The sequence below is a fragment of the Mandrillus leucophaeus genome, unplaced genomic scaffold (assembly GCF_000951045.1).
Source record: "Mandrillus leucophaeus isolate KB7577 unplaced genomic scaffold, Mleu.le_1.0 Scaffold52, whole genome shotgun sequence".
Classification (NCBI taxonomy): Eukaryota; Metazoa; Chordata; class Mammalia; order Primates; family Cercopithecidae; genus Mandrillus; species Mandrillus leucophaeus.
In genome coordinates this window covers 2549073-2570939 of record NW_012105586.1, presented here as the reverse complement: position 1 = coordinate 2570939, position 21867 = coordinate 2549073, and the positions used below count along the sequence as shown (strand labels likewise).

At 51.3% G+C, this 21867-nt stretch overlaps 2 protein-coding genes and 1 long non-coding RNA gene across 5 annotated transcripts in view; 2 read left to right on the top strand and 1 right to left on the bottom strand.

Moving 5' to 3' along the window:
* The window catches only part of CLCN6 (chloride channel, voltage-sensitive 6), a 38479-nt gene extending 19566 nt beyond the window's left edge, over positions 1–18913 (top strand). For 2 of the 3 annotated variants that reach the window (XM_011996578.1, XM_011996579.1), the window contains 17 exons: positions 229–355; positions 1007–1074; positions 2681–2739; positions 3607–3739; positions 4658–4771; positions 5012–5178; positions 5745–5871; positions 9454–9577; positions 9816–9969; positions 10136–10295; positions 10382–10488; positions 11835–12021; positions 12834–12991; positions 13178–13334; positions 14172–14279; positions 14372–14497; positions 15939–18913. In XM_011996578.1, coding sequence (XP_011851968.1) covers positions 229–355; positions 1007–1074; positions 2681–2739; positions 3607–3739; positions 4658–4771; positions 5012–5178; positions 5745–5871; positions 9454–9577; positions 9816–9969; positions 10136–10295; positions 10382–10488; positions 11835–12021; positions 12834–12991; positions 13178–13334; positions 14172–14279; positions 14372–14497; positions 15939–16019 — 2157 coding nt within the window. In that variant the 3' untranslated portion in view covers positions 16020–18913. Of the gene's footprint in view, positions 1–228; positions 356–1006; positions 1075–2680; positions 2740–3606; positions 3740–4657; positions 4772–5011; positions 5179–5744; positions 5872–9453; positions 9578–9815; positions 9970–10135; positions 10296–10381; positions 10489–11834; positions 12022–12833; positions 12992–13177; positions 13335–14171; positions 14280–14371; positions 14872–15938 lie in introns of those variants that run through there. The other variant, XR_001007858.1, reaches the window with a different exon arrangement.
* Positions 18914–21007: 2094 nt separating this feature from the next.
* Positions 21008–21867, top strand: part of LOC105551375 — an 8085-nt gene continuing 7225 nt past the window's right edge. The window contains exons 1-2 of the long non-coding RNA XR_001007859.1: positions 21008–21223; positions 21300–21535. This is a non-coding gene — a long non-coding RNA (uncharacterized LOC105551375). The remainder of the gene's footprint in view (positions 21224–21299; positions 21536–21867) is intronic.
* Positions 21166–21867, bottom strand: part of NPPA (natriuretic peptide A) — a 7626-nt gene continuing 6924 nt past the window's right edge. The window contains exon 3 of the mRNA XM_011996580.1: positions 21166–21471. Coding sequence (XP_011851970.1) covers positions 21460–21471 — 12 coding nt within the window. The 3' untranslated portion in view covers positions 21166–21459. The remainder of the gene's footprint in view (positions 21472–21867) is intronic.

Sequence of the window (21867 nt, the reverse complement as noted above, 5' to 3'; positions counted from 1 at the left end):
AAAAAAAAAAAAAAAAAAAAGTGCAAGTCCTCCCATTACCCCTCAGACCTCCTGAGTCAGATCCTCTGGCATGGGGCCTGGCAGCTGTGGTTTAGCAAGCCCTCCAGGTGATGCTGACGCTGCTAATGAAGGTGGCCAGCTCGCCCTCTTCCGCTGCCCAGGTTGTTGAGGGTAAACCAGAGAACCAATGGATTTTGAGTTATGGGTGTGCCTGCTCTACTCCATCAGCCCGTGGCAGCAGGTTCTGGGATACCCGAGGTCAAATGCTATCTGAATGGTGTGAAGGTGCCAGGAATCGTCCGTCTCCGGACCCTGCTCTGCAAGGTCCTTGGAGTGCTATTCAGTGTGGCTGGAGGTAAGAAAGGTCCAACTTATATCCTTCAAATACTCAAGGGGCAGAGATGACAAGAAGCATGACGTATTTCAGTTATTGGATTTGAACTGCAGGGCCCAGCCTCAAACAACTGATGTTTGCACTTTTTGTTGATGGGCTCTTTTTAAAATGCAGGCACTGTTCGTATGTTACCATCCAGATACCTGACAAACACACTCTTCAGTTTTGGAATTTGGAATTTAGTTTGTGGAATTCGCTTCTGTCAAAATTAGCAAGCTTTTTGTGTCAACAGCCAGATAGTAAATATTTCAGGCTTTGTGGGCCAAGAATCAGAATGGAAGCTCTTATGTTAATGCTTATGTAACCAATTACATGTGTCCACTTAAGAACGTAAAAGCCGGTCTTAGTTCTCAGGCCGTGCAAAACCAGGCGGGGAGCTGGTGGTCTGGCCTAACAGGTCATTTGCTGACACGTAATTTAGAATGTGGAGTGTTTTTTCTTCTAGCAAGACTTGAAATGGAGCTTATTTGGTGGGAATTTGGTTCTTTCTCTTATAAAGTCTTAGGATCATCTCTGTTTAGTTGTCAGGAGAAAAGGTTTTGTAGCCAAGGTCTCCTGACCCAGGGACATTTCTGCACTGACCAATGGTCTTCCCTTTTTCACCCTGCCCAGGGCTCTTTGTGGGGAAGGAAGGCCCCATGATCCACAGTGGTTCAGTGGTGGGAGCTGGCCTCCCTCAGGTAAGATGGACTGAGAGGGTGTGGGCCTCCCGGGCAGGCCTAGTGGGAGGTCTGTGGTTACACTGGGCCAAATCCATTCGGACACCCCTGACATCACATTGGAACCTGGTGCCATTCTGGCTTGATATGAAAACCATGTGTCTGTCTCTCAGGAACGGGCATAACTTATACTTGGAAGTTTTAATGATGCCCTGCTGAACCCTAGGAGCAGAAATGTGACATAGAGAAAAACTATGACACAGGCAGATGAAAGTCACTGGGTGCTTCCGCAGCCATTGCCAGGCGCCTCCATATAGGGTGGGGTGGATCATCTCAGTGCTGCCAGATCCAAGAGGCCTGAAGCATCGACTGACATGGTTTTAGGCACAGTTCCATGCTGATTCTAGCTGGCGTGGTACAGTCATAATAACAGCTGCTAGCTGAGTGGTCTGTGTGCCAGACGCTGCGTATACTAACTGCTTTCTCCTCATAGCCACCTTCAATGATTTGTTATTGTTACCCCCATCCTCAGATGGGGAAACTGAGGTTTAGAGATGTTGAGGCACTAGCTGGAGACCTCAAAACTCCCGTTCTTAGGGGCTGCTCCAGATCCCTGGGCTGCGTTGGAGAAGTCTCAGTTCCCTGTAAACTGTCACTCACAGTCATTTCCCTCTCCAGTCCTGAGAAGAGGGAGTTACTGTGGTTAGGAGTCTCTGAGGTGAAGGAGGGAAGATTCTTTCTTCCAGAGCTTGTCTTTTGGTCTCTCTCCTGCTACTGCCTCAAGCACCAGATCTGGCAGGAGTGAGCCAAGGGGTGGAAGGAGTGGGCATCAGCGTGCGCTGTTGTGGAGCCGACCGAGCACAGGCTCTGGGCCCTTCTCTTCCTGGCGCTGCCGAGCAGAGCGGACTCAGTCTTCTGCAACAGCTTCTGCGTCCCCTCCCCTCAGCTCAGCCATTTCCCTTTTTCCTTTCTGACTTGTTGACGCTGCACAAAATGGGATTTCAGAAGGTCCTAGAAATTTGGGGGCAGGAAAAATAAGCTCCTCCCAAGGATGGGGGTGGTAATCTCCTTTTTCCCAAGTTTTTTTATTTTTCTCTTTCGAGACGGAGTCTTACTCTGTCGCCCAGGCTGGAGTGCGATGGCGCCATCTCTGCTCACTACAACCTCCGCCTCCGGGGTTCAAGCGATTCTCCTGGCTCAGCCTCCTGAGTAGCTGGGATTACAGGCACGTGCCACCACGCCTGGCTGAATTTTGTATTTTTAGTAGAGACAGGGTTTTGCCATGTTGGCCAGGCTGGTCTCTGACTCTCCTGACCTTAGGTGATCAGCCACCCAGCTTGGCCTCCCAAAGTGCTGGGATTACAGGCGTGAGCCATGAGCCACCATGGCCGGCCTCCTTTTTTCCCAAGTCGCTGTTCTGGACTTTCCTTCCTGCAGCACACTTACCCAGGTGTGCTCAAGCAGCAGGGCCTCCCCTAGTGCTGTGGATTCCCGCAGTTTCAGTCCTTCTAGACTGTCCCAACCTGTTTTCTCTCTTTTTTTTTCTTTTTCCATAATTACTGGGGTACAGGTGGTATTTGGTTACATGAGTAGGCTGTTTAGTGGCTCTCTTTTTCTCTCGCTTTAGTTTCAGAGCATCTCCTTACGGAAGATCCAGTTTAACTTCCCCTATTTCCGAAGCGACAGGTATGGAAAGGTTAGAAATTGGTTTTTTTGGAAGCAACATGTTCGTGCACTGCGGGTCAGACTCAATACTTGCTCTAGTCTGGCATGGGGTCCCCTGCTGGGAAACCCGACTGTGGGAGAAGGGGGCGGGCTTTGAACTTTTCTTCTGGAAATGAGCCGAAGCACAAGGCTAGCATCGTGACTTTTATTTTGTCATGCCATAAGCCCTAGACGCATTTCAGGCAAGTGAAAATGGTCCCAGATTAAAAACCCAACCAAGAAAGGCCTCAGACAGGCATATTCTTAGGAAGGCATTTTGTATTCCCCAGTGATTCACTTGGTCAGCCACCCTCCTGGGTCAGAACGTAGCAGACTTTTTAGCCCTGTATCAGATGTGTGTGTTACTGACCTGCACGCCTTGTAAGGCTCTTTCAACCAGAGACCCGGTTTACAGTCATGGACCACTTTCTCTGTGTATTCCTGCAAGTCTGGCACATACCCAGAAGGCACCTTGATGTTTTTACGGATGCCGGGGTTTTCTGGAAGGAAGACCTGGTGGGAACATGGTGCAGCAGTGATCGCGCTGATCTTTGATCTGCCCCTGAGCTGGGGGCTGAGATTCTGAGATCACAGAAAACACAGAGGTCAGGGGCTCCTGTTCCCAGGCGGAATAGCTGCCGTGCTGAAAGGGACTCTGGTGCTGAGGTGTGTGGCTCTCGGGTGGGCACGCTCGCGGCAGAGGCTGCCTCCCCAGGGACCTGCCCTTCAGGATCCCTGCCTGTTCAGTTCATAGATGTGAGAGAAAATGTTCATGATAAGGAAATCAGAAACCGCATTTTGTGGGCTGAGGGCTCTTTTTTGGATAACCCGTCTCTCTTCTCTCCTCAGAGACAAGAGAGACTTTGTATCAGCAGGAGCGGCTGCTGGAGTTGCTGCAGCTTTCGGGGCCCCAATCGGGGGTACCTTGTTCAGTCTAGAGGAGGGTTCGTCCTTCTGGAACCAAGGGCTCACATGGAAAGTGGTGAGGAGGACCTTCAGTGAAAGCCACCTCCCAGACTTAACCACACGCCCCGAATTACACTCGGTGTCCCTTACTTGGTACATGGAATGGTCGTTTTGATGAGACTTGAGGGGGTCGACTGGATCAGAAGCAACTTTGCTCTTGTGCCCATAACCTCCACACTGGACTGTCTGTACTTCTCATATCAATGCCCTCCCCAACCCCAAATCAAACTGCTGTTACCCACTTTTTTTTTTGAGATGGAGTCTCACTCTGTTGCCCAGGCTGGAGGGCAGTGACGCAATCTCAGCTCAGTGCAGCCTCTGCCTCCCGAGTTCAAGCGATTCTCCTGCCTTAGCCTCCTGTGTAGCTGGGATTGTAGGCACCTGCCATCACGCCCAGCTAATTTTTGTATTTTTAGTAGGGACGGGTTTTCACCATGTTGGCCAGGCTGGTCTTGAACTCCTGACATCAAGTGATCCGCCTGCCTCGGCTTCCCAAAGTGTCGGGATTACAGGCGTGAGCCACCGCGCCCGGCCTTGTTATCTTCTCTTGATGAATCACCTGCCATGAAAATGTGAAACTGGTTGTTGTCATAAAGCAGGAAGTGATGAGGCTTGGACTGGAACTGGTCTCCTCCCTCGGGGCAGGCCGTCCTTCCCTTTACATTGATCCTTCCTTTTGGTGCAAGGTCTTGTCCATAAAGCCTCTAAATAGACTGTCAGAGTAGAGTAGGCTGCTGGAATGGAAACTTCTTAAAACCCGATCTAGAGTGGGTCACACCTGGGGTGTATCTACTGCAAGGGTGACCAGATCCCCGTACCCTGATGTGGATTCTGCAGGTCTCTGCCTAGAGCAGTGGGTACCAGGAGGAAGGGTCGGTAGAGAGTAGGACATGCCACTCCTGAACCTTCTTGTCTTTTGTCACCTCTCCCTTAGCTCTTTTGTTCCATGTCTGCCACCTTCACCCTCAACTTCTTCCGTTCTGGGATTCAGTTTGGAAGCTGGGGTTCCTTCCAGCTCCCTGGATTGCTGAACTTTGGCGAGTTTAAGGTATGTTTTGTCCTTTCCCGCAGGATTTCTAATTTGACCCATGAACATTTCCTGTGAAGTGAAGGACCAGAGAGAAATGAGCAGAGGGCTAGGTACAGCTTCCAGGGGCACGTCTCGCCCATTAGCCTCTGCCGTGTGGGGAAGCAGCCCCACTCTTGCTTCTCTGTCTTCTCTTCTGTCTCTTCCGGTTCTCATGGCTGCTATGGTTTTTCTCTCCCTCTCCCTTTCCCCTTCTCTCAGTGCTCTGACTCTGATAAAAAATGTCATCTCTGGACAGCTATGGATTTGGGTTTCTTCGTCGTGATGGGGGTCATTGGGGGCCTCCTGGGAGCCACATTCAACTGTCTGAACAAGAGGCTTGCAAAGTACCGTATGCGAAACGTGCACCCGAAACCTAAGCTCGTCAGGTATCTGCGCAGTCGCCTCCCCCCAGCCTGCTGTGGCTCCGTGAGCTTGGTGTGGGCCGCGCCATCTCTCCCGAGGAGCAGACCCTGCCTCCACGGCTTTGATTTCTCATCTAAGGCTGAGAATCTGCACATGGCCATGCATCTGCCCTACTTGATAGGCCAAAGGGCTGAGCCAGCTTAATTTATGTCAGAGTTGCTGGTTGACTCCCTGCCTGTCCTGACTTGCCACTCGGACACATGACAAGGTCACGAGGGTCACCATGACCCTGCCGAGCAGCTTGCTCTCAGGAGACTTCTCGCCCCAGGACTTATAATGGAAAGCCATTCATTCCTTGGAGAGGGATGACGTGGACGTAGCAGCCCACTTTAACTGCCCACTTTTTACAAACAAATTACTGGAATACAGCAAGTCACTGATGAATTCTGCACACGTGTTGACTGACCAGGGTCTGCTGTGAATGCTCTTTGGAGAAATCGGGGTTGGGGGTAGGCAGGGTTATGTTTTGAATTCCTGAGACCGGAGGTTCTTTCTGTGGCTTTAATAACAGCTGTGCTTTGCCTCCTAGAGTCTTAGAGAGCCTCCTGGTGTCTCTAGTAACCACCGTGGTGGTGTTTGTGGCCTCGATGGTGTTGGGAGAATGCCGACAGATGTCCTCTTCGAGTCAAATCGGTAATGACTCATTCCAGCTCCAGGTAACCCCAGTGCACCTGCTATCTTTATCCCATACCCACGAGGAAGAATCCAGAAATGTATGACCTTCCTCTGTTGAGAACTGATAGATGTGTTGGGTTCATCCTTCCACACCCATACCCGAGCGCTGAGAGATACGGGAATTTGTAGTCGTCTTTTTACCTAAGAGCAGGTGCACACCAAATGTCCTATGTCTTTGCCACTTCTGTGAACAACCCTGGCGTCACAGAGGGAACTCCTCTCTGTTGAACAACATTCATGGGAAACAGACATTTGGGAAGCTGACAGCAAGGTGCTTTCCGAGCCCCAGTTACTCTTCCACCTCCCTTTGCCTGAAGGGGCCACAGCCCAGAGGCTCAGCACCCACCTCCTCACCTCTGTGACTATGACAGTCACTCTTGAGATGAGAGGAAGAAATGTCTGTGTCAGGTCAAGGAGGCTCCTCTCTTCCCAGCATCCTCTGCCTCTTCCTGGCGTTGGGTCCTTTGCAGGTGTGCCGCCCTCCTGTACTTCTCCTTTTCCCTTCTTTGGGGGCGCGATATTTTCCAGAGGCATTCCCCAAGAAGTGGGTCCCATGAGGTAGTCCATGGAGCCTACTCCACACTGTTTTTTTGGTCCAACCCAGTGGCTCTGAGAGCCACACCTGTCGTTCAGTGAGTCAGCCAGATGCGTGATTCCAGCCCTCGGCTGCAGACGGGTGAGCATTCTCTAAGAGAAGTCGGCCCTCCACATTTGTGCATCCTGCATCCATGGAATTACATAGGGCAAACCAACTGTGGAGCACATATATTCAGGATGCAAAACATAAAAAAAAACAAGACAACAGTAAAAAATAATGCAAAGAAGAAACAGTACAGTATAACAATTATTTACATAGCATTTACATTGTATTAGGGTATGATAAATCTAGAGATGATTTAAAAGTATATAGGAGGACCTACATAGGTTATATGCAAATATATACCATTTTATAGCTGGGACTTGAGCGTCCCTGGATTTGGTATCTATCGGGATCCTGGACTCTATCCCTGGTGAATACTGAGGGACAACTGTACTCTCTTCTTGTTGCTTCTCAGTAAACCCTCGAAACTCTCAGATCCCCATTGGGGCCCTTGTCTTGGAGGACAGCCTCTTCAGTGTCCCTAGTTATATGTATATATTATATATATATACACACACACACGTATATATAGTGTGTGTGTATATATATTATATTTTTGTTTGTTTGTTTTGTTTTTTTTGAGACGGAGTCTTACTCTGTTACCCAGGCTGGAGTGCAGTGGTGCAATCTTGGCCCACTGCAACTTCCGCCTTCCAGGTTCAAGCAATTCTCCTGCCTCAGCCTCCCGAGTAGCTAGGATTATAGGCGTCCACCACCAAGCCCAGCTAATTTTGTATTTTTAGTAGAGACGAGGTTTCACCATGTTGGCCAGGCTGGTCTCGAACTCCTGACCTCAAGTGATCCACCTGCCTCGGCCTCCCAAAGTGCTAGGATTACAGGTGTGAGTCACCACGCCTAGGCTGGTGTATATATGTATATTCTTAAAGGGTCGAGGGGGAAAAAAAGAATATGCTGCAGAGACTGTATGTCACTGGCAACCTCTAAAATGTTTATTGTCTGGCTCTTTACGGAAAAGTTTGCTGACCCCGTTACTAGTTATTCCCAAGCCCAGCTTGTTACCAGACGGATACCTTGATGCATGTGATTTAAAGCATACAATACACGATTCTATGGTCAAATGTGCTAAGAATTAAATATGCTGCTTCATCTTTTTAGAGACAGGATCTCACTCTGTCACCCAGGCTGGAGTACGGTGGTGTGATCATAGCTTACTGTATCCTCAAACTCCTGGGCTCAAGCGATCCTCCCATCTCAGCCTCCCGAGTAGCTGGGACTACAGGTGCATGCCACCACATCCAGCTTATTTTTATAGAGACAAGATCTCACTGTGTTGCCCAGGGTGGTCTTGAACTTCTGGCCTAAAACGATCTCCTGTTTTGGCCTCCCAAAGTGCTAGGATTACAGGCGCAAGCCACAGCATCCAACCTAAATACGTTCCTTTATTACAGAACTTCTGGGGCCTTATTCCCATAAGTGTTACAAGTGTTTGGTGTCTTTATTGTGTACCAGATGTTCCACTGAGCACTTTATATGATTTCGTTTAATCCTTACTAGCACTGTGCTGACCAGTAGTTGTGCCCCCATTTTACAGCTAAGGAAGTTGAGGCACAGTGTGGTCTTGACCAGAAACCTTCAGCTACTCATATATGGTGAGAGGGTAGGTGTTGTTACCATTTTATAGGTGAGGAAACTGTCACAAAATGAAATATCCTTCTCAAGGTCACTAGAGAGTGGCAGAGTTAGAGACAAAGCCATCTGATTTTGAAGCCTGTGCTCAGCTTTTAGCAGACACACTGATTTCCAAGAATTGCTAGGATGTTTCTCAATGCAGTTGACCACAGGACTCTTTCCGGAAAGCCTTCAGGACTGAACTTCCTCCAGACAGTTTGGGAAGCACTGCATGTGTCTATTAAGAAGCCGTCAGCTGAGCTCATCCCCCATGCACTCCACAATGCTGAGGCTCTGCACACGGCTCACCTGTGCCAGGTGCTGCCAGTCAGCAGTGCCATACTGTTTACGCAGCAGCCTGCATCCCTCTGTATTGCCCGGCCCATTTCACCTGGCGGGGTCATACAAACCACCCCCTGGTATCGTTATCACGTCCACATAAGGGCATCTCCACAGTGTCATCAATAAATGTCATCCAGAAGAAACCCATAGCCTTGATTAACCTTTGTAATAACACTCCCTATTTACATGCACAGTGATAGGTGTGAAGTACAACCTTGTATTGTTGTACACTGTCAACTAGAAAATAAAACAGCATACTTGAAGCACCCTTGCCCTCCGGCAAGGATCCCATCTTCCCGCACAGAATGATGGCAAGCAAATGAGGTCTACAATGTGTAGAAGTAGAAATCATCTCTTTTTCTGCTTGGGTTCTGCTCCCCAGATGGGGTCTAGGAGGAGAGGCAGCCTGGAGGGCTGGGTCTGCTCTCCAGGCATTGTGGAGGTGGGTTTTCTTTTGCAGCAAATTCGGGCGCTTTTTTTTTTGTAGCAAATTGCCCCAAAATCGAAGACTTTTTCTATTTGGAACCAGAGTTGGGGCTTTCAGTCAAGCAGTGCCCTGGATTTTCCTCCCCAGATACCTGTCAACTCCCAGTCACTTGCTGTCACTTGCCTCATCTTCCCCAGTCCTAGGGCTCTCAGGCCAGGCTTCTAGCAGCATCACCTAGAAAGTTAGCACCAGGAGAGGAAGCAGAGCCAAATTCACAGTGAATCACGGCCATAGTGACATTTTCATCATGAGTGTGGATGAACACAGGCCCTCATCCCGATTCTTTCATCTGTGCATTCAGAATGTAAAGAATACACTTGCCCGTGTGGCTGCCATTGGTAGAGGTCAGTTTTTGGCCTGTTTGATTGGCTGTGCAGCCACCTGTTTTGGACCCGATGGAGACATCCCGCTGGAAGACTCAAAGTCAGGTGTCCTTGTACTGATTTTCTGATTCCTTCTTCTTAGGTCACAGAAGATGTGAATTCAAGTATCAAGACATTTTTTTGTCCCAATGATACCTACAATGACATGGCCACACTCTTCTTCAACCCTCAGGAGTCTGCCATCCTCCAGCTCTTCCACCAGGACGGTGGGTGTCTGCACTGCAGCCCATTCCTGGGCGATTGGTGTCATCTGAGACACAGCCAGGCTTGCCCTTCATTCCGAGCAAGACCAGGACTTCTTTGTAATGCCCACCCAGATAAAAGATTGGTTTCTGCCTCCAGTGTTGGAAGGGGAACTGGCATGGGGTGTGGTCGGGCCCTGTAGGTCTGCTGGGCCTTGGCAGGCATCCGGTGGTGGGACTCAGATTGGCTCTTCCCTTGCAGGCACTTTCAGCCCCGTCACTCTGGCCTTGTTCTTCATTCTCTATTTCTTGCTTGCATGTTGGACTTACGGCGTTTCTGTTCCAAGTGGCCTTTTTGTGCCTTCTCTACTGTGTGGAGCTGCTTTTGGACGTTTAGTTGCCAATGTCCTAAAAAGGTACTCTGTGTGTGTGCGCACGTGTGTGCGCATGTGTGTGTGTGCATTCATGTGTCTGTGCCCGTGCATGCACGTATGTGCATAGGCACAAGAGTGTGAGCTGTAGGTCCCCCCACAGCCTGTCAGTGTGGTTCAAAGCCATGTTCTTGGTGTTCTTCTTCACTAGCTACATTGGATTGGGCCACATCTATTCGGGGACCTTTGCCCTGATTGGTGCAGCGGCTTTCTTGGGCGGGGTGGTCCGCATGACCATCAGCCTCACGGTCATCCTGATCGAGTCCACGAACGAGATCACCTACGGGCTTCCCATCATGGTCACACTGATGGTGAGCACACGCCCTCCAGGCCTGTCAGGCTCAGGGCCACGTTCACCCGACAGGACCTATTTTTAGGCCTTTGCTTTGTGTTTCAGGTGGCCAAATGGACAGGGGACTTTTTCAATAAGGGCATTTATGATATCCACGTGGGCCTACGAGGCGTGCCGCTTTTGGAATGGGAGACAGAAGTGGAAATGGACAAGTAAGGCCATGATTTTGCTCATGTCCTAGTTTCAGAATGTATTAGCTCTAAGGCCTAAGGAATGTTGATATTAGGGTAGGAAACAGTAACTCACTTTTCTTGGGCTGAAAGAAGCAGCACACCCATTCCTAAGCATGTGTGAGAATGTGGAGCAGCCCATGGGCTGGGCGCTGTGAGGACAGGGCAGGGGACACGGGGACTGCACTGGACAGGGCCTCTTCGTGGTGGTTTGGCTTCCATGGCATTCTGGTTGGATATGAGGTGAGGTCTCTGGATCAAGTTCGTGATGTGATTGAATGTTTAAGGGTATGCCAAGCCCCAGGAGTGAGAATAGCCTATTACACATGTGCCCACCAGAATGCCCTGCTGCTAGCCGTGATTGTTCTGGGCATAATCACCTCATAACCCACCTGCTAATCCACAGGTACCTGGGCTTCCTATGTCTAGACAGCAGGCAAGGCCCTTACGGGATAACACGGGGGCCAGCAGGCTGTTTCTGTGGAGGGCCAGATAGGAGGTTATTTCCAGCTTTCCGGGCCGTATGGTCTCTGTCACGACGACTCGACTCTGCCATTGCAGCAGGAAAGCAATGAGCGCGATGCACTTGATCGGTGGGCAACAGTTTGCTGGGCCCTGATCTAAAGGGGGACCCAAGTGCTGTTTTTATTATTATTATTGTTATTTTTTGAGACAGGATCTCACTCTGTCACCTAGGCTGGAGTACAGTGGCATGATTATAGCTCACTGCAACCTACGCCTCTCAGACTCAAGCGATCCTCCCACCTCAGCCTCCTGAGTAGCTGGGATCACAGGCGCGTGCCACCACACCTAGCTACTTTGTAATGTTTTTTATAGAAATGGGTTTTGCTGTGTTGCCCAGGCTGGTCTCGAACTTCTGGGCTCAAGCAATCCACTGACCTCAGCCTCCCAGAGTGCTGGGATTACAGGCGTGAGCCACTGTGCCCGGCCCGGACGTTGTGGTAAATGCTGTAGCACAATTAGCAGTTCAGGGGCAGTATGTGGAGTGTGCTGCAGGGCACCGAGGAGGACCTGGCCAGCCCCTGGACCAGCAGCAGGACTTCCTGGTGAGGGGATGTTGCTGTTTAGCTGAGGGATGAGCCAGGGCCCATCAGCCTGGCACAGCAGGGAAGGACATTCCAGGCGCGGGGAACAGCATGTGTGGGGGATAGAAGTACAAAGGAATGCACTGGGTTTGAGGGAGGGCTGGAGCAGTTCAGAAGGGAGCTCCCCGCGTGGTCTGAGCAGGGCTGAAGAGCCAGCACAGCTTACTCCCAGGGGCCTGCGGGCGCTGTCACAAGGCTGGATGACTTGCCCTCCTCCCCCAGGCTGAGAGCCAGCGACATCATGGAGCCCAACCTGACCTACGTCTACCCGCACACCCGCATCCAGTCTCTGGTGAGCATCCTGCGCACCACGGTCCACCACGCCTTCCCAGTGGTCACAGAGAACCGCGGCAACGAGAAGGAGTTCATGAAGGGCAACCAGCTCATCAGCAACAATATCAAGTTCAAGGTAAAGAAAACGGCATGAGAGGAAAGGCGGGTGAGAGACAAGCGGTCCCGTCTCACGCGGCTTAGTGCTTTGCCCAGCCAGCTCTCGGGAAGTTGGCACTGTTCTCATCACATGCGACAGGGAGAGTAGATTTGACAGCAGGGGCAGCTTTATCAGGCCATGAAGACGTGTGTGCGTTCCTGCCGCAGTGAGCATATGGATAGATCTGTTTTTCAAGTCAGCAACTTTCATGGTTTATTATTTACGTGTGAGAGTATCAGGATAAGTTCTAGAGATGCCAGCAACAGAAATGGACTTGGACCTACTTAAGAAAGAGAAGGAAATCCACAGGAAAGCTCAGGACAGCGAGAAAGCTGAAGGACCAGAACCCATGTGCTGTGGGGACCAGGTGAAGGGTCTAGCAGACACCCCTCGGGTACCAGGAGGAAGGAGCACCGGCCCTGGGTTCCTCTTGATTCCGATTCAGAATCCAGGGAGAGGGGGGCATCCCCGTTGCCTCACTTGGGTCGTGTGCCACTCCTTGGCTTTGGGGGCAGGCACGTTGATTGGCAGTTCTATGAAGACAGGATGTTGTTCCCCTCTGGAGAATCAGGCTGCTCTTCCCAGATGAAACCACAGAGGCTGCAGCCAGGTCCTAGGGTTCAGGCTCCTTTGAACCACCAGCCCAAGCCACTTCTTTGAACCTCAGCCCCTTTAAGTTCCTGCATCCGGATGTGCCTCTGACCCTCCCTGTCACCCAAATCCTCAAGCTCCATCAGTGCTGCTGTGTTCGTTTGCCCACACGCAGTAGCCTGTGTTCTCCCCACCCACAGAAATCCAGCATCCTCACCCGGGCCGGCGAGCAGCGCAAACGGAGCCAGTCCATGAAGTCCTACCCCTCCAGCGAGCTGCGGAACATGTGTGATGAGCACATCGCCTCTGAGGAGCAGGCCGAGAAGGAGGACCTCCTGCAGCAGATGCTGGAGAGGAGGTGAGAGCCGGGCGCGGCCCCCGCTGCCCGCAGGGCTACACGGCAGTGGGGTCAGCCCTTGGCTCAGATGTTGTGAGGTGGCTCCTGAGTTTCCTGGGAAAGTTGGATGGGGAGCAGACTGGGGACATGGCTCAGAAGAGCTCCCGCTGAGGGTATCCCAGGCAGCATCTGGTTTTTGTGTAACAGATACACTCCCTACCCCAACCTATACCCTGACCAGTCCCCGAGTGAAGACTGGACCATGGAGGAGCGCTTCCGCCCTCTGACCTTCCACGGCCTGATCCTTCGGTCGCAGCTTGTCACCCTGCTTGTCCGAGGAGTTTGTTACTCTGAAAGCCAGTCGGTAAGTCTCTCCAAGGCAGAAATCAGCCAGGCCAGGCCTGATGAAGCTTGAGGGGTTGGGCGCTGCCCGGCAGGCCATAAACAGTGCCGTAGGGAAAGCTGAATGCAAGGCAAGAAGTACAGAGTGGACTTAGGGGAGGAGTTGCCACAGCCGGGTGGCGAGAAACAACAGCGGTTTATTCCTTCCTAGTTCAAGGCCAGAAGTACAAAATCCAGGTGTCACCAGGGCAGCGCTCCCTGGCTCTGGGAGAGGTGCTGTCCTTGCACCTTCCTAGCTCATGGGAGTTGCCTGCAGTCCTTGTTGCTCCTGACTCTGAATGCAGCCCCCATCCTCGCCACTGTCATCACAAGGCGTTCTCCTGTGTATCTTCTCTCCTTTCCCTAAGGACACTTGTCACTGGATTTGAGGCCCACCCTAATCCAGCATGGGCTTATCTGAACTTGGTCACATCTGCAGAGACCCTGTTTCTAGAAAGGTCGCATTCATAGGTACTAGGGCTTAGGACTTGGCCATATCTTTCAGTGGGGGGACAGATTTACCCCCCCAGCCACTTAGCGCTTTCTTACTTAAACTTCCAAATAAGCCATTTGCGCCTCATGAATCAGGAAGAAAGGGAGTGCAGAGAGATCAGGGGACGGCCCAGGGTGCCACAGCTAGGACTTGGCCAAGGGCTGGGTTTGACTGGAGAGCTCTCACCCTGGAGTGCCTGCTGCTGCTGTGCCACCTGCCTCAGCAGCCCAGAGCTGGGCATATTCAGGCATCAAGGGAAGGGGCTCTCGGGTGACCCCGCTGGCCACTGCTGCCCGAGCACGGACAGTGTCTGGATTGGAATTGCAGAGCGCCAGCCAGCCGCGCCTCTCCTACGCCGAGATGGCCGAGGACTACCCACGGTACCCTGACATCCACGACCTGGATCTGACGCTGCTCAACCCGCGCATGATCGTGGTGAGAAGGGCCGCCCTGGCCCGTCCCATGTGGAGCTTCCTCTTCGCGTCGTTGGCGTCTCAGGCAGCCAGTGACACACGGTCTCTTTGCAGGATGTCACCCCATACATGAACCCTTCGCCTTTCACCGTCTCGCCCAACACCCACGTCTCCCAAGTCTTCAACCTGTTCAGAACGATGGGCCTGCGCCACCTGCCCGTGGTGAATGCTGTGGGAGAGGTGAGTGAGGCCCTGGCCCTGCCCCCACCTTTGAGAAAGGATCCCCCAGCCAGGTGCCGTTTGTGCACCCAGGCTTCTCACCAGAAATGTAGGCGTCCCACCAGGAGGGGAGAGAGGGGCCCAACACTGGCTTTGAACCCTGCTTGGCTTCTGCACACTCGGGACCCTTTCCCCTGCCTGCCAGCAGATGGCACCAGCGTCCCACTGGCCGTCCTTTCCGGCCAGAGCCCCGCCTTCCCCAGGCTGTGTCTTCCTCTGGAATCGGGACCACTTGTGTTCCTTGGTTCTCCACCTGTGTGGGGATTCGCACATTAGATGAGAGAATTTCAAGCAAAGTACCTTGAGTTTTACAAAGATATAAAACACCTAGTAATGATTGCTGCAGACTTTCCTTTTTTTCTTTTTAGAACTTCATTATTTTCTTGTTACACAAATATTATGTCATTGTAGGAAAATACAAAAACACATATGAGCAAAAAGCAAGCAAAAACCAAACCCTCGTCCCTCCCCTGTAGCGGTAGCCGTGGTAACTTTTCGAGGCCACCCTCTCAGTCTTTTGTTGTTGTTGCTGTTGTTTTGAGACAGGGTCTCACTCTGTCACCCAGGCTGGAGTGCAGTGGCAAGATCTCGGCTCACTGCAGCCTCATCCTTCTAGGCTCAAGTAGTCCTCCCACCTCAGCCTCCTGAGTAGCTGGGACCACAGGCATGTGCCACCATGCCTCAGCTAATTTTTGTATTTATGGTAGAGACAGGATTTCACCATGTTGCCCAGGCTGGTCTTGAACTCCTGAGCTCAAGTGATTCACCTCCCTTGGCCTCCCAATGTGCTGGGATTACAGGTGTGCGCCACCGCGCTCGACCTCAGTCTTCTGTGTGGCACGACCCTGGCATGCATAGTGCATACTTACACAGGTTTTGTTACAGTAGGTTAACTTATGTCCCTTGAAATGTAATTGCCAACTACACTGACAGAGTCCTAACATAGTTTATGATGTGACTTTGGAGTTCCCAACAACAGTGACACGTGGGAACCACTGTAATGACCTGTAACAAATGACTCCCGTAGGTCACTTAGCAAGGTGGTGAGTATGAGGCATGGCAGGGGTCATAATCTCAGGAGACTTCAGGGGCCCCACCACTTGCACATCTGTGAAGCAGGCTGGTCATGATGGGAGCTGAGCGCTGAGAATGTGCCCTGTGGAAGGACATTTTAGTTCAGATGCCAGCTGGCCCAAGCCCTTTTTGGAGCTAACCTCGTTCCCTCGGCCTCCAGTGTGTGAGCCTTTGTTATCTGTTTATCCCCAGTCAAGCTGTGTCTGGCTCTGCACTATCCAGGCGTCCGCATTCTGTGACAAACTAACGGGGCCGGCTCCTCTCACTCCTCTTCTTACCAGTGGGTTTTACCCTGAAGGTGACTCGGGCCTTCTTCTCCTTGCCCTAGATCGTCGGGATCGTCACACGGCACAACCTGACCTCTGAATTTCTGCAGGCCCGGCTGAGGCAGCACTACCAGACCATCTGACAGCCCAGCCCGCCCTCTCCCGGGGCTGCCTGGGGAGGCAGCTTATGCTCGCTCCGGCTGGCACAGCGGCTGGGGCTGTTCCGGGGCATGGAAGATTCCCAGTCACCCACTCAGAAAGCCTGGAGTCATCGGACACCTTGCTGGTCAGAGGTCCTGGGGGTGGTTTTGAACCGTCAGAGCTTGGACTTAGATTCTGACTTCCCCAGCAAGGATCTTCCCACTTCCTGCTCCCTGTGTTCCCACCCTCCAGTGTTGGCACAGGCCCACCCCGGCCCCACCAGAGCCAGAAGCAGAGGTGGAATCAGGCGGGCCCCGGGCTGCACTCCGAGCCGTGTTCCTGGCCGTCTTCGCTACTTTCCTAGAGAACCCGGCTGTTGCCTTAAATGTGTGAGAGGGACTTGGCCAAGGCAAAAGCTGGGGAGACGCCAGTGACAACTTTCAGTTCATGACTAGATTTAGGAATTGGGCACTGAGAAAATTCTCCGTATTTCAGAGAGACCTTCCCTTGTTTGGGGCTCCGAACACGGCATCCCCGCTGGTTGGTTTTAAGGGAAACACTGTACTCCTGGGTGTGGGCAGAGGCTCTGGTCTTGCCCCTGTGGTTTGACTCTCCTTAGAACCACCACCCACCAGAAATACAAAGCATTAAAATCACACTAATAACCCCCGAGGGTCAATCTGATAATAGGATCAGATTTACATCTACCCTAGTTCTTAACATTTCAGCTTTCTCTCCATCTGCAGGTTATTCCCAGTCTCCCAGTAACACGTTGCTACCCAGACCCTTTTCATTTCCTTAAGTTTTGATCTCCGTCTTCCTGCTGAAGCAGGCAGAGCTCAGAGGATCTTGGCATCACCCACCAAAGTTAGCTGAAAGCAGGGCACTCCTAGGTAAAGCAGCTTCACTGAACTCTGGGGAATGGTGCCATTTTTTTCCAAGGTAGAAAGGAAGCACTTCTGAGCCAGTGACCACTGAAAGGTGCGCGCTATGATAACGCAGATGGCCTGTTCGAGGAAGAGGGTGTCTGTGCTTCACAAACACCTCTCTCCCCCCTGCACTAGCCGTCCCAAGCTTACATACAGAGGCCCTTCAGGAGGGCCTCCGCGCCACAGGGAGGGTGCGTGGGGAGGATGCTTCCTGCCAGCACATGCCTGAAGGTTTCGCGTGAAGCATGGGAACCACCCCATCGTTCAGTGACGTCATTCTTCTCCAGGCTGGCTGGCCCCCTCTGACTAGGCACCCAAAGTGAGCATCTGGGCATCGGGTATTTGCACTTATCTTCCCCCACCTTCTCCATGGCATCTCAGTTCCAGCAGGCATCCCTGGGGCAGGCCTGCTTTGGCTCAAGATGGTCTTCATTTACGTTTAGCTTTTTTCAAAATCGTGGAGGTTGCCCACGGGCCTCGGCACCCGGCCCTGGCAGCACAGCTCTCTCAGGCCCAGCCCTGGGCGACCTCCTTGGCCAAGGCTGCCTTTCACCCTGGGGTGGGCGTCAGTCCTGGCTCTGCCGGTCCAGATCTTGCACTCAGCACACTCTAGGGAATAATTCCACTCCAAAGACAGGGCTGCTTCGAGGTCTTTTTCCAGCTGACTGTGGCCCCTCCATTTTCCCCATTTTCTTACCACTCCGACCAAAATTGCTTTGACTTCTAAATGTTTCTGCTTCCCAGAATGCACCTGGCTTGTGAAACGGGGATGATACTCCCAGGAAATAGTGCAGGACATCACAAGGACCCAAAAGGCAATTCTTACTTAAATGTGATGTTTGGCCAGCTGCTGCTGTATTTTATGGCAGTGTTCAGAGCTTGATCACCTTATTTCTTCCTTTTATTAAGAAGGAAGCCAATTGTCCAAGTCAGGAGAATGGTGTGATCACCTGTCACAGACACTTCATTCCCTCTCCCCGCCCCTTCCCAGAGCTGGCAGAGCTAACGCCCTGCAGGAGGACCCCGGCCTCTCGAGGGCTGGATCAGCAGCCGCCTGCCTCGAGGCTGCCCTGGTGAATGTTGCTGGAATTCATCCCTCGTGCACATCCTGTTGTGTTTAAGTCACCAGATATTTTGTTCCCATCAGTTTAGCCCAGAGATAGACAGTAGAATGCGAATACCTCCCTCCCGTAAACTGACTGGACGGCTGCCAAGGAGGCCCCAAACCCAGCCCCATGCAGAGGCACGTGGTTTCCTGTTCTCCTCTCTCTGCATCTGCCCTTTCCAGATAAGCCCAAAGACAACAACTTCTCCACTCGTGACAAATCAACTGTGAGCCTCGCTCCTTCCATTTCTGTCCATTAGAAACCAGCCTTTTCAGCACCTCACCCGTTAGCCACCCCGCCACCCAGCGATCAGGCGCCTCAGTAAGGCAGATCCGCGGATGGGGAGCCTGCCGGTGGCCAGAGGTGGTGTTTGTGTTTGTCTCCAGCTCGGTGTTCCATGGCTCCTAGGCGAGGTGATCAGGGAGTGGGGCCAGTGGGTCCCCGGCCCTGGCTGTGGGACCTTGTGCTGAGGGATGATTTGCTGCTGACCTTGATTAACTTCACAGTTCCCAGCTGGAAGGGACACTGTCTGGACCCAGTCCACTGTATGGCATTGGTGATGCAGAATTATGCACTGACATGACCCTGGGTGACAGGAAAGCCTTTCGAGAGGCCCACGGTGGCCTCGCCAGCCCTGCAGTGTTGATGTGCCGTATTGCCCCACGGCTCTGCAGACCTTGGCCATTGCCGCAGTCAGCTTCCTTTTTTCTGTTTGCACTGTTTGTATGATGTTAGCTAATTCCACTGTGTATATAAATTGTATTTTTTTTAATTTGTAAAATGCTATTTTTATTTGAACCTTTGGAACTTGGGAGTTCTCATTGTAACCCTAACATGTCAGAATAAAATGTCTTCTGTCTCCTTTAGCCTCTTGTCTCCATGCTGCTCTTTCTTTCAAGGGATAGTTGGGTTGTATTTTACTCCCCCTCTTTCTGATGTGTGAAAATTACACTAGGACATAGTTTCCGAGTCTCAGAGCTCTCCCTGTGCAGCTGGGCAGGGGGGCTCTTCATTCATGGGGGTCCACTTCTCTGTACTAGGCAGCGACCTTAATGAGAACGGATTTCATCCTGTGGCTCTTAGCAGAAGTCACCGATGTCTGTTTCTCCCTTCAGATGAACACTTCCTGATCCTCTCTGGAAATCATCTCCTGCTAGCAGCCGCGTCCCGGAGCAGCGGATGGGGAATCCATTCCGTTTCTTCATGGTGTTTAGGAATTTGCCCCACCAAACAGATTGCCCTGATGTCCAACCCGAAGAAGTGAAACTGCTGTGGGTCTGGAGAGGTGAAGCCCCGTAGCCAGCTTCTGTCACCGCCATCTGCCATTGCTTTTTGTTCCCTTGCTTTTGGTTTTGCAAGAAGCATGGCCTCTGTCTCTGTCTGATCTGCTTCAAGTCATCATTCCATAGTGACAGAAGTGGCCATTCCATCAGTGGTCGCAGCCAGTTCAGCTCCTGCACCTATCCCCACGTGTTCTGTAAGTCCCAGGGGTGTTTTCTGCCTTGTGTTTTTGTCATTTTTCAGTCCGTTCCATTCAATGAGAACTCCCTGTGTTACGGTGACACCTTGGGAATGGGCTACTTCCCCTCCTAGCAACCCATATCACCATCCCAGACCTCAGGAGCCAGGTTTGGGCCAGTGCTGTCTCCTGTCTCTCTTACTTTCATCCTTGTCATTCTCTGCCCCCTGGTCCTGGTATTTAAAGTCCAGGTAGGGAACATTTTGATTGGAGGTGGTTAGATGAGGCTCTCCCCCGACCTCCACCCCTTGCCATCAGTTCACTGGGGGTCTCCAACTTTCCTCTGCAAGGAGCAAGTTGCTACTTTGTTTCCTCTTTTCCCAATTTCTGGACAAGACCAAGGCAATTTGACCAACATTTATGGGGCATCAACTCTGAGAGTGCCGAAGGGGCATTTGCCCTCAAAGAGCTTGCAGTCTAGGGACATAGACACAAGCAATTGCACATGGGCAATTCGTGTTGTGTGCTATTATAACGGTTATGTGTGCAACACTGCCTACCAAGAGACTCATTGTTACTAGGCACGAGGTATCAGGAAAGAAGTGTTCACATGAGCCTTAAGGAATCAGTACAATGTCTTCAGGAGGACCGGAAGAAGGACACCCCAGGTGGAAGGAACAGCAGAAATAAAGGCACAGGGGCATGTGTGGGTGTGGGGTGTTAGAGTGTCCTAGGATCTGATGAGGAGGTTGGGGTCCATGGGGGTAACAGGTGGGAAAACAGCTAACTCTGTTTAAGGTGAATTTATTGCCTGGTGTTGTGTGCCCAGAGCAAATACCCTTTTCAGGAGCAGATACAAAAAGGCTGCCTCTTCTCCAGCAGCTCTTATCTTAATAAAATACAAGTCCAGGCCCTTTGGACCCAAATTAGGCAAAGACTATGGCTGTTTTCCAAATACTTGTTAGTACACAAAAGGTACATGAACTCGCAGTTTGTCTGCATGGCAAACCTTTCTTCACTTTGCTCGGTTTTCATTTTTTTTTTTGAGACAAGTCTCATTCTGTCACCCAGGCTGGAGTGCAGTGGCACGATACCAGCTCGCTGCAGCCTCCGCCTCCCAGGCTTAAGCCATCCTCCCACCTTGGCCTCCTGAACAGCTGGAACTGCCGGTGCACATCACCACGCCTGGCTAATTTTTAAATTTTTTGTAGAGATGAGGTCTTTATTGCTCAGGCTGGCCTTGAACTCCTGGGCTCAAGTGATTTGCCCACCTTGGCCTCCCAAAATGCTGGGATTACAGGAGTGAGCCACTACACCCAGCCTACTCAGCTTTTAAGCTCAACACTCTGCCTACTCTTTTCAAAACTAAAAGTGCCATTAACTTAGCTGTAGCACCTAACTCTCTCGAAATGTATCAGAGGAAATCTAATTAATACTCTCATTTTCTGAATGTTCCCCCCAAAAACAACAAAAACCCCCGTAACCAAAAAGCACTAAGTGGAATTTGAGGCCTCCCCAACCACCCACCAAAAAAGGAGGGTGAAATGAAAGGAATAAGAAAACCTCAGCATTCTGTTCTCTGACAAAGAGTAAAATGACAAGGAATATCGGCCTGAATTCTCTTCCCCAAGAAGAAACCACACCAACGCAGGCATTTGTCTTCTGTCCATGGTGCTGAAGTTTATTCACTTTCAAACCACTTTCAGTAACAGGTGAGGTTCTACCTTAAAATTTAATGCATGGGGTGGGAGAGGCAAGGAAGCCACCATCACACCACTTTATCTACAGTTAGTGTAAGATGTGAGAAGTGTTGACAGGAAGCTGCAGCTTGGATGGGATGATCACAACTCCATGACAACGAGATGACACGAATGCAGGAGAGACCCCAGCGGGCAGGAACCTCTTGCCGTCTGTCCCAAGGCCCAGCCCTCCTTGTGCTCCCTGGCTGTTATCTTCGGTACTACAAAGAGAACACAGACATATCTGGCTTGGTGACCTGGCTGTCTTGGAAAAGTCAGCTTCATGTATGAGTGTGCCCATCCTCTGAACTTGATTACTGACTACCTGCTTCCCACCGGCCCCCACCCCAGCCTGATGACCCTCTGAACTTCATGAATTGATAAGCAAGTTACTCATCAGAGTAAATTTCAATTGAGCCCTTCAGGATCTTGCAATTCTGGGGAGGAACATGAGCTGCTAATCAGCCATGCAAAGATAACTTGGCCCTATGACTATTTTAATTTCCCAGTGCTAGTGGCAGTTGCTGCTGCTTTTTTTTTTTTTTTTTTTTTTTGAGACAGAGTCTCACTCTATCACCTAGGCTGGGCAGAAGCAGCAAGCACAAAGCACCTGAGAT